The 12,085-nt window shown below is 47.5% G+C and overlaps 1 protein-coding gene across 4 annotated transcripts in view; it reads left to right on the forward strand.

Moving 5' to 3' along the window:
* The first annotated feature begins 724 nt into the window (after positions 1–724).
* LOC135825782 (tyrosine-protein phosphatase non-receptor type 21-like) overlaps positions 725–12,085 on the forward strand; it is a 36,000-nt gene continuing 24,639 nt past the window's right edge. Inside the window, exons 1-6 of one of the 4 annotated variants that reach the window (XM_065338407.1) lie at positions 725–984; positions 1,680–1,815; positions 5,187–5,289; positions 7,204–7,382; positions 8,507–8,604; positions 11,560–11,630. In XM_065338407.1, coding sequence (XP_065194479.1) covers positions 1,736–1,815; positions 5,187–5,289; positions 7,204–7,382; positions 8,507–8,604; positions 11,560–11,630 — 531 coding nt within the window. In that variant the 5' untranslated portion in view covers positions 725–984; positions 1,680–1,735. Of the gene's footprint in view, positions 985–1,126; positions 1,525–1,679; positions 1,816–5,186; positions 5,290–7,203; positions 7,383–8,506; positions 8,605–11,559; positions 11,631–12,085 lie in introns of those variants that run through there. The other 3 variants (XM_065338404.1, XM_065338406.1, XM_065338405.1) reach the window with 3 other exon arrangements.

The raw sequence follows: 12,085 nt of genomic DNA on the forward strand, positions 1-12,085 counted from the left end.
GGTCAAAATAACAGAGGAATTTTTTTGTAGAGGGCGTTGTACTGTAGTAGCAAAAGTTCAACAGGGTCAACGCACCGTCCGACCTACCTACGACCATCACTGATTGTAGTGGACTGGACATGTTATCAAGGGAGTCGTAAACCTACAACTTCCTAGTGCATCTACTTGTACTTGTACTTGTAGAACATGTACAACTGTATGGAATTTGATGCGAACAGGCGGATTATTACAATTTTATGCGATTCGTATGCAATTTGCCTCGAATTATGCGATTATTCGATTTTGGTAGGAATTATGCGAAAAATTATGCTAGCATAATCCGTCAAGGCCTAGGTTTGACAGCATTATTTTTGTGAACTCAGCTCATCGATCAGTGCAGTGATGACACTGACAGTGACATCAGCAGGCTGGGGGACTGCAGCTCACTCTACCTACACTACATGTATACACTACAGTACAGCACTGTCAGCACTCAGTAGCTATTTTTCATTATACAATCATGTCTTTACAGCTGTACTTACAAGTCAGCTCAGATGGTCGTAGATCTACGTTGTCAGTACGACAGATATAGATAAGAGTATAAAAACTATTTTCGCACATTCCGATTCATTCCTTCGATTCTAAAAATTAATTAATTAGCGTGAAATGAGCGGACCAAGAACCTCTGTATAGTGTACTGTGTATTTCGCTAGCTCCGCGATCGATATCGATCCGGAGGTTGTAGGCGAGCGTATCTAGATGAGTATAAACATTTTGCAGTCTTGTACTTGTAAGCTGTAGGTTTCCGCTGCAGCCTCCGGACGTGTATCCTGTGTCACCATCTGTTTGTGAGAAACGACGGCCTTCACACACCCCATCGGCCGCTCTGTTCTTCCCCCTGTGAGACCTGGTGAGTCCTACTCTGTACTGCTGCCGCGCAGCGGTCGCAGATGCTTCTGCAGGCGAGTGTGGCGTGACTTTGCCAGTATCACAACAGCGTTGCGGGTGAGTTCCTGTCAGGGAATGCGAAGAAACTAGAAAGGGACTGCATGGGACGTACATGTCGTCTTATCAGTGCGGCTCGCAGCACTACATTGCGTCTACAAGAAGTGTAGCACTGCAGGTTTTCTTTCTTGTTGTTTTGCTTCAAACATTGCGCACATAACAGTTTCATTGTACCGCCGAGCGCACTGTGACGTATCCTGCACCGGGCTGTAGCGCATGCAGCGCCTGAGCAGATCTCGAATCGGAATGTCAACCAACACTACTGACTGAGGATGCGTAGATTGCCTGTACTAGCTACATGCTCCGCTCTTTACATCTTGGACTTGTGACAGAAATTCTGTTGTAATCCAATGATTGGATGCTGAGCTGTGAAAGAGTTCACTGGCGGAGTTGTTTTGTGCAAGCTTCATGACTGCTGGTAGAAGTAGTGCAGGACAATTGGCCACAGTTTTGGGAGAGCCCTGCGTCGACATAATAATAATACTTTTAGTTTTAGTGTACTGGTGCTGCGTCGTTGAGCGAACATTTGCGTGGGTGTAGGTGAGTGAAAGACGGAACTCCGTGGCAGATCCACTACTCGCACTACTGCCACTACAGGCTCCTATCACAGTGTCAGTATCGGTGCGCTGCAATCGAAGTGTTCCACCTCTCTGTATCTTTCTTTCGCTCTCTCCTTCTCTCTCATTCCCGCTCAGTTGTAAAGTGTGCGAGTGTGGCTGTATGTGACGGATGAGCACGCTGATCGGTCATAATGTCACGAGTGGCGAAGCTCTTCCGTCGCTCATCCGGCGATGCTCACTACAGCGTCTCGAAAGCGGGAATCGTTCTGAAGTAAGTGAATAAGAAAACACGTGCTCACATAATTCTGGCACTTGCAAAGCCTATTATTCCCTAGACCCAGCTGAAACCGACGTAATTGTTATGTGATACCGTAGTTCCTGCTGACTAAGGAATCGTATTCCCGCCGCCGTACACGTCGTTGTCCTGCTGTCGTCGGTCCTCCGACAGCGAGTAGTGTTCAATGTCATGTAATGTTTGTATGTGTTGACTGGCGCATGTGACTGGTGTCAAGCTCCAGTGCTGCTATAAATATGGCCAATAAAATAATAAAAATAATTGGTCTTCAATGGTGGTTTGATGCAGCTCTGATAGTGTAAGTTATATTTGTGGAACAATGGCATATACCTCATTGACCCCGCTCGTTCCTCAGTCTTCATTACATTTGGCCTAAGCAGAGACTAGACAAGCTTGCTTGGCGATGTCAATGTGAAAAGGCTGATAATAATAATGTTTTGAAGTAATAATGGCATATACGCACTAGGCTGCTATGGGGGCAATGGGCAGCATGCTAGCGAAAATTGCATCTTCCACAATTGATGACTTTCACAGTAAAATTTTAGGACGTGTCTCCAATGGATATAAAAGTTAGCACTTTATAGCCAAATTCCTCAACGCAGCTCGAATACCCGGCGAAGGATTATGAGAATTGTAAAACCTGGGTCCAGAATGTGTAATGGAAAACGCCCAATGTTTGCTGTGTTCAGTGTGAACAGGAAAAACACAGTACATGACAGACAAATCCATGAGCACAGATCATCAGAGTGCGTTGTGGGGCGCTGATGACTCTGTTCTAACGCCTCCTCATAGCAGGCCTGGTGGAAGCAGTCCGGTTGGTCAGGCCATGGCTGTATCAACTGTTTTGGCTACCGATGTATGCGTACAATATTGGTGAGAGGTCATGTGTATACCCTCCATATCATACACAAACTGTATGAAAGGCTAGGGTATGGCCTGACCAATCAAGAACTGCTTCCACCAGTCCTGCATAATCATGGTTCTGGTTGCCTATACGCCAATATAATCTTCCGCTACACCATGGCTGACAACTCAACAAGTTACAACGAGATCTGTACACCAGAACTCAATCTGCAAGGCAATGAGCGAAATTTCATTTTGAAAGCGTGTCTCACGAAAGGTATGCAGGGTACATCGCAGCAAAATCTCTGCGTTGCGCAAGTAGTCGAACTCTGCATACAAGCCGGAGGTGAGGAGCCGTGTGCGCCTGCTATGCACATACTGACGCGCATAGAACAAGTTTTGAGCACACGGCCATTTGTGGGAAATATTGCTTGCTGCTTGTTGCAGAAGTTCGTTGGGATTGGCTCAACTGCCCGTGCTGTGGCGGCCTACAGTGGAGCTGCGACAATGAAATTCAGTATGATCGAGTCTCACACAATGAGTGAGATTTATTGGTCACTTGCGACTTGACATTGACCAGCCTCACACACAAACCTTGACATCGACCCACCTCACACACACAAACCTCTCTTTTAAGTCACCCAATCTGTCGAACACCTTCTGCTGTGCTGAAGTGCTGAATTGAGCACTTTCAAGTTTGTCCATTCATGATTGGTATTTTTCTGCATGACTAAAGGTACCCAGTGCCTTGCCAGTTGGCTTATGCTTCCATTGCTTGATATGGAGAATAACCAGCCACTTGCGCCTTTGCATTGACACGGTTTTCAGGTTTGCCCCAGACTGATGGACGGGTCGTGAAAAGTCCTAGCTTCAAACCCCCTTGGAATGGGTGTTACGTGCGCTCACCCGATAACATGCACATTTGTATTTGAACATGACGCATGTGGTCTGAAAAGTGATGCTATCAATTTACAGAAAACATCAGCAGCTTTTAAGACTGCTGTCTTTCGGTGACGTAAAATGGCATTGCTTGCTGAAGAACGGAGGTCTCCGCGCTTCAGGCTAGTGAATCAGAGATCAACTAACAGATTCCAGTAACTTTGTTCCTAATTGGCGCTCGGAGAGCTATAGACTTGTCGTTATGTCTGTGTGGTGAAAGTTCATTCAAGATACGACGGGGCCGGGCGGAACCGGTCCGGTTGGTCAGGCCATGGCTGAACTGACGCTCCGGCCACCAACGTGTGTGTGTGCTCTTGAGGAGGTTATGCGTATACTTTCCGTATCAAACACACAAATCTGTATGAAAGGCTATGGGATGGCCAGACCAATCGAAAAACTGCTTCCACTGCCGGTCCTGTACAGTAACGGTACGATGTCAGGGACACTAAAGTCCCAACGGATGCGGCATGGGTTGGATTGCCATACCGCGTCGGTTGGATAGCCATACCGCGTCGGTTGGATTACCATACCGCGTCGGTTGGATTGCCATACCGCGTCGGTTGGATTGCCATACAGCGTCGGTTGGATTACCATACCGCGTCGGTTGGATTGCCATACCGCGTCGGTTGGATTGCCATACAGCGTCGGTTGGATTGCCATACAGCGTCGGTTGGATTACCATACCGCGTCGGTTGGATTACCATACCGCGTCGGTTGGATTGCCATACAGCGTCGGTTGGATTGCCATACGGCATGGGTTAGATTGCCATACAGCGTCGGTTGGTCTTGAACACTGACACACACGTGTGATCAACGTCGTTCCTTGGTGGGGTAATGCATTGCTTACATGTGTGGCAATGGAGTAGGAGAACATACTAGTGTCTACACTCACTGTTACCAACAGTAAATAGCCCCGATATCAATTTATCCTGGCATAAATTGAAATACCGGAAGGGCAATAGCATACTCATGTTGCCTGCATGATTGCGTAAAGGCACTGTGCATAGGCTGAACTACCTTGGTTCAGTGATTTGAAGTCGTTACAAACTGTTCTTGACTTGTTCTAAGCGTTTTCTTATCCATCAAAATCCATCACGAAGTTTTTTTAACGTAAGTGTGAAACTCTGAGTAGCGACTAATTAGCCTTGATTGCGCTTGCCGTTCTGTATTACGCTCTGCCTCCGCGTTGTGTTGAGTTCTCTCAGTACACTGGCTACATCCTCCCATAGCCCCAGGGTGTGTTACTGCGTGCACAGCCTCTATCCTGTGCTGCGACGGCTGAACTTCACACCGCGTGACATGGTTCAATAGGTTACGCTGCCCCCAGACACCGTTAGTTAAGTCACCACACAGCGAGTTGAAACCACAGAAGGGTTAAGTACAACCCGGTAGCCATCATGCAAATAATGTGTACGGGGGGTTTATCACGTGATGTGAAGTTCTGCCGTGGCAAGACCCAATAGCTGGTGGAGTTGCACACTCTTATTGGTTGTGCATTCTTAGTGTTACTGTTCAATCTCTAATGTACGGTGTTGCTGCTGGTTGTTCTGTTCTTGATTTCCCAGGATTCACTTGCTAGATAACACGACACTGGAGTTCACGCTCAGCCCGTCCGACACCGGGCAGGCGGTATTGGAGAAGGTCGGAAAGGTCATCTCTGTGAGTGAGGTAAGTACTCTGCCCGGGTGTGTGTGTGTGTGTGTATGTGTGTGTGTGTGTGTGTGTGTGTGTGTGTGTGTGTGTGTGTGTGTGTGTGTGTGTATGTGTGTGTGTGTGCGTGTGTGTTCCATATGGTGCAGTGGTATGTGCAGCGATTTCCAATCGATAGGTTGCGGGTTCGATTCCCGACGATTATGGTCACACACGTCTTTCTTCTCTTTCTCAGACTCTTCCTGACTTTTCTTTCATTCTCCTGGGTGGTTACCAACAGCTAGTGCATGCCGGAGTATGTGGTGTGATGTGTGTGCGGGGGAAAAAAAAGAAAAAGAAAAAAGAAAAATGACCAAAAAGTAGGGATTCACTGGCCAGAAAAGCCACTTCATAGCTGTGTGGTGTAGACCAGGCTGAATAGTGGCGGTCAATTCTTCAGCCTTGCAAGCTGTTGAATGGTGCAATCCCAGCACAAGCTGCTATGGCTTCTGCTGTAGCATCGCTATCATCGCCTCCGGCGATGGGCGTCCAATGGTCCAATGGTGTGCGTGTGTGTGTGTGTGTGTGTGCGCGTGCGCGCGCGCGCGTGTGTGTGTGTGTGTGTGTGTGTGTGTGTGTGTGTGTGTGTGTGGTCCTACCAGGGCCGCTGTTACGGCTGGTATGGCCATAGCTGCACGGTTTTTTTTTCTTGAAAAAAACAAAACAATACTCTATGTGTAAAAGAGAAAGGACCGATAAGTTACTAGTTATGACTAACAGTCCACCAAGGTAACCAAGGTAACAGTCCACCAAGGTAACGTTATCTTACATGATGTCCTCACCTTGGTGGACTGTAAGTCATAACAAGTAACTTATTGGTTCTTTCTCCTTTTACACATAATATTGGCTCACCATCCGAGTTTTAGTATGCTACCTACGTGTACTAACCTGTGATACTCGTACTGGAGTCTTTGCCCCCCCCCCCCAGACTGTTCACCTAATAGAGTGATGACTAATGTGCTATCTCCATAATTATCAATTTCTAACGGAAAGCGTACTACACTGTAGCTGAAACAACCATATCTGGTGCAGCATAGAGCTAAAGACAAATCTTTCCAAAAAGGCTGAAATTGGTGCATCGGGAAATGGTCGGCCCTGTAGCCGACCTTGGGCCTAACCCCCCCCCAGGAACTGACTCTGGGCCTGGTCCCTGAATGTTCTTACAATAGCATCAGGTACCCAAAAACAGGGGAGGGGGGGGGGGAGCAATTTTGGCGAGTCGTGTTTTTATCTGAAAAAACCTCCAGCAATGAGCATCTTTCTTGCACTCCTAAATAGATGATATGCCAAATAACGTACAACTAGACTTGGGAGGGCATTGCACACCAGTTGCATACAAATTCTACTACGGTGGGTACACTGTAGTCCCTAGGCCCTGAGCTTTGCAGGAGCACAAGTCACAGGTAACCGTACAACATTGGTCTGTGTATGCAACTATTGTGCACTGCCCTCCCAAGTCTAGTTGCATGTTATTTGGAATACTAAGTATCAACTACAGTGAAGCCTGTCTACGACGACCGCTCAAGGGACCTTCAAAGTGTGATCACCTGTAACCAGGTGCTCTCCTTATCCAGTGCCATTTGACTGGAACTAGCATCCCCTGGTCCTGGCTGCAGTGGTCTTCTGGGACAGGTGACCACCTTATCCGAGTGGTCGCCTTGACAAGTTTTACTCTATTCACACGGTATAGGCACACTGTATATGAAGCGTTACATTATTATTTTTATTATTATTATGAAATGTCCCAAAGGCATTATGGCTATCGAGGGGTTCATTTGATTGAAAGAACAGTACTACTTATACTAGTACATGTATGTACAAGGACAGGTCGGGCTTTATGAGGAGAGAAATGAAATAAACACTGGGCCTCTGTGTGTTTCTCTGAATGTTCAGATGCAGTTTTATGGTCTGAAGTTTCGAACCGGCTTGAACCACTATCGCTGGCTAGACAGGGAGAAGCCGGTGCGCGAGCAGTTGAAGCGTCATGCCGACCGTAGCTATGCCGACCTTCTCTACTTCTGCGTGCAGTATTACGTGCATGACATCAATTTGCTTCCGGATGATGCGTCACGGTAAGAATGCTCCTGGTTAATAATCCCTTTTCGGCCCTCTCTCTCTCTCTCTCTCTCACACACACACACCTTGACCTTTGACCTTGATACACATTGCCATGATAGGTTAGACGGTCCCCGTTAGGGGAGAGGGGTGGAAGAGGCTGAGGAGCAGCACTTCTGATGGCGCACTAGATGGTGACGCAGTCGGAACTTCCTTTGGCAAGGGCACTCAAACGGGAAGTCAGCCCTTTCCGACACTGTCCTTCGTTTCGTGCGGTCGCACTTGTGTCTGGCCAAGCTGCTGCTGGACTTGAAGCTCCGGTGGCAGGTGCTGCACTGCGGAGTGACCGGGTTGCCGGGGTGCTCAATGTTGGGAACACACACACTCATTGTGTCTATATCGCCAGCTCCAACTCTCTTTGACTATTTCTCGACTCACGATAATCACTTCTCCATGAAGAAAACCTGGAACACGTCCATGGTCGCATGCCCGTGGGCAAACATACACACACTCACAAACTCCTGTTTACGGTATGGCGGGAGTGTACCAAAGAAACAGACATATTCCCATTGGCCTGGCCATTGGGATTTTAGCAACCCGTCGCAGTTTGACTAAACTTGGTCCTAACACTCACACATTGCCTATTTGCTGCAACCCTCACGTTAGCTTCACAACATGTTTGGGCATAGTCCAGTAAAGCCTGTTGCCCTAACCGGGTGTCCTGTAGTTGCAGTAGAACATTGCCCTGAAATTACAGGATTCAGCTTTTCCGTGCCTGTATTGGAGGAACCGGAGTTCGCGACGAATTGTGGTTTACAGCATGGTTGGAAAAAGGTTTCCGCGTCTGAGCACATTAGACACTCTGGTGCCCTTTGTTACTCAGTCATTGTATGAGACAATCCCATGGATAGCTCTCTGCTGATAAATAGTACGGGTGGATGCAGGTGTGTGTGTGTGTGTGTGTGTGTGTGTGTGTGTGTGTGTGCGTGTGTATGTATGCGTGTGTGCGTGTGTGTGTGTATGCGTGTGTGCACGAATGGATTGACATGTTTGCATGTACATCCATGCGCATGCGTACACTAATCTACATGTGCCTGAGTATTTTGTCCACATCTGTGTGTTGCCTCTGCTCTGTGTTTAGGTATCTGTACTACCTGCAGCTGAAGAAGCTGGTTCTGTCACGCAGGCTGCTGTGCGGTCTGGACCAAGCCATCATTCTAGCGTCCTATGCTATCCAAGGTATGCAATGAGCAAGGATATGACCTTTACGAAGAAGAGTACATGAAACCCAGAATGTGCAGCTCTCTGACTTTCTGCATGTTTGTCTGTTACGGCGAAATTCCGGAATTACATCATATTTGGTGCAGATCTGAGACGGGAAGTGGTGTAGTGCGTACAACTGAGCTACAGTTGTGCAGAAAGAGACCTGCTTGAATCCTGATCGTACGTACTACATCACTAAGAACGGGTGTATTCACAGAATTTCGCCGTCACAGCAACCCATCAGAGCTGCTCGGTGGGTTTCATGTGCTCTTGCCTCTATAATACATTATTACGCGTCATATTACTGTATCCGTTGGAACAGCAAGTCAACGGCCTTAGCCATGGGGTATTTACCCAGCGCTGTGCCAAATGATAACCGCTCAGTTGTATCGGACAGCCATTAGTTACTCAACCGGAATCAAAGTTTGTTGCATGCACAACCTGGTCATAACTTCGCACTCAGATGCAGTGCCGTATTTCCAGGAGTATAATCCGTAGTTTAACCCTTTGGGGGTCCAACTATTTTCAGAGAATATGCAATTTTCGAAGTGTTTTCATAAAAAAAGGGTTTGCTCCCCACACCGGAGCTCGCGCTATTCCGCCGACTTTACTTGACACTTGACTGACTCACGACTGCCATCCAGAGCACACGAGAAGTCCATCGAACCTTCGACTCGGCAAACTTGCAAGAAAGCACCACTCCCTGCTCAATACACAGTGTTTCGGGGAATTCACCCCTCATCAGTTGAGCTTGAGTAGGCTGAGGAAGATTGTGCCTGAAGAGCACCACTTATATAGTGCTCTCCAGGCACAAACATCATCAGGGATACAAACTTACAGAGACGCTCCGTTTCCAGCGCGACAAACACATCGCTCTAGTTCTTTACCTACAGGCAGGTCAAAACATACTGAAGCTTCTAGACATAATGATTTTGATGCTCTGTAGGTAAAGAACTAGAGCGATGTGTTTGTCGCGCTGGAAACGGAGCTCTGTGCTGAGGAAGGTGCATGGCTTGTAGCGGTGCAGCAGTATCTGCAATTGGTCCATGGATCCTGGATGGTGGAGGTTCATCAACAGCGATACCACCCAGCTGACGGATGAGTTGCGCACGGAAATCGGCATGGCGCTGGTGGCTGCAGCGCACAATCGCACCCGGGTTGGCTGCATGCTTGCCACAGTTCAAAGAAACGAAAGGCATTGACAGCAGCCACATCAACAAAATCTAAAAAAATACTCTTCCAGTACTTCCTCCTAGTACGGCGCAGAACTTGGTAGACGGCGATATGCTGGTCGTCTACATGTAGATCCACGCCTCCCATACTGCGATTGTAGTCTGCTATACACTTGGGCTGGTTGATCTGCACAGGCTGGTACACACCATCCACTTTGGCCTTCCTTGTGACCTCGACGTTCTCGTTGCTTTTGTGAACGGTGGACAATACAGACACACAGCGCTTGTCCTTCCATTGTTGGTACAGTACACAGTCGTTACGGATATATCGGGTTGCCCTTCACTCTGCTTTTTAAAACAGCTTTAGGCCACACGTTTTTATTTCTATGTTTCTCGTCACCTGAAAATCTAAAAACGTATGCGAGAGGTGGAAAAAAAATAAAAAATGACCGAAAAATAATAAAGTTTATTAGACCTTTGTTCACACTAAAATCCACCAATACACCATGCAAAATAGCATCCATAGTTAGCAACTACATGTGGTAGGAGCTTCTGTCACAATCTGTGCATGTGCAGCTAGATTGCGCACAAAATATGCCATCCTTGCATCATGTGTCGCGCAGGCCAGGCCACATTATGTACATGTGCATGAGTGTGCTGGTCCCCACATGCACAGTCAGTGCAGCACAGTTTTTTTTCTTTTTTTCTTCCAGACTCCTGAATCGTATGCGCGCGGGTGACGAGAAACATAGAAATAAAAACGTGTGGCCTTATGTCATCTTTCAGTCTAGCAGGATAGCCGCGATGATTCGTCCTAACGGTCCCTACCAGGTGGGTGCCATTGTCCTGAAGAGAGTTGGCCAACAGCTCAGACGTGTAGAAGTTATCTGTGCATACGACATGGTTTTGCTGGAAGAGTGGTGCGCACAGCCTCATAACGACGTTGTGCGCCAGGCCACCATCAGGGTCCTGCTGGCCAGTATACACTTCAAAATTGAATAATAAAGATGATGCTCACCACGGGTAGCAGCAGTTGGCATAGCAGCAACTACCTCTGCTTCTAAATCTCCGTCATCGCCGTCACTTTCGCTCTCGGACCCGTCGCCAATTATTCTGATCTAAAATATCATGTCAAGGTCGTCTTCCTTTTCCGGGGAGAGACATGGATCATCAGACGATTCACTTTCATCCGTATCGTTCACTGGATCGCCATCAGCGTCCATTTGCAGGAGCAACTGAGCAGCAGCAGCCCCGTCCATGATCCTTGCGGAAGCGAATTTTCTTCTTAGTTCGCTACGTACATAGGTACACTCCAAGCGCTCCGCACTGCATTTGTTTGTGTGGGCAACCCCCACATATGTGATACCTACGTCATGGTCACGATCTCCGCAAGCTGTCTGTGACGTGTGAGACCTGTGTGACGATGTTTGCCAGCTAACATCGGTGTTTGACCGCGCGCAGTGAAATATCGTTAGAATTAGAACGATGGACCCTCAAAGGATTAAACACTCGTCATTCTCCCCAAATATCGGTGCGCCTGATACCACGGTGGTAATTATGAATAGTAATATTATACAGGGTAGATGCCTGTATTTGGTGACCAAGATGTTGGGTACGGCTTATACTGCAGTGCGGCTTATACTGCAGTGCGGCTTATACCCAGGAAAGTACGATACTTCTACCGCAGGCATGCATGGCTTGTCTGCATCTCATGCCGTTGTTTAATGTTTCCTTGTTTCTGGGTTTCTGTTGCTTGCAGCTGAGTTTGGGGATCATGATCGCGAGGTTCATACTGTTGATTTCCTCTCCGACTTTGACCTAATACCTAGCGTAAGTTACACCACAAAATGGCATTGTGTGTTGTGAAGACCCTCCAAGTGCACTCTTGCATCTACCAGCCTGTTTCTTTTTCTGTGCATTTGTGTGTGTGTGTGTGTGTGTGTGTGTGTGTGTGTGTGTGTGTTTGCCTCTCTCTCTCTCGCTCTCTCTCTCTCTCTCTCTCTCTCTCTCTCTCTCTCTCTCTCTCTCTCTCTCTCTCTCTCTCTCTCTCTCTCTCTCTCTCTCTCTCTCTCTCTCTCTCTCTCTCTCTCTCTCTCTCTCTCTCTCTCTCTCTCTCTCTCTCTCTCTCTCTCTCTCTCTCTCTCTCATCATGCTCCATCCATATGCCTCTCCGAGTGCTGCAGAGTAGACCTTGGCCGATAATACCAGTCGAATAATTGGCAGAAGTTGGTAATTTATCTGGTATGTTTCATGCATGTTCTGTATGTGGATATAGAAATGGAGCA

This window comes from Sycon ciliatum, chromosome 10 (assembly GCF_964019385.1).
Source record: "Sycon ciliatum chromosome 10, ocSycCili1.1, whole genome shotgun sequence".
Lineage (NCBI taxonomy): Eukaryota > Metazoa > Porifera > Calcarea > Leucosolenida > Sycettidae > Sycon > Sycon ciliatum.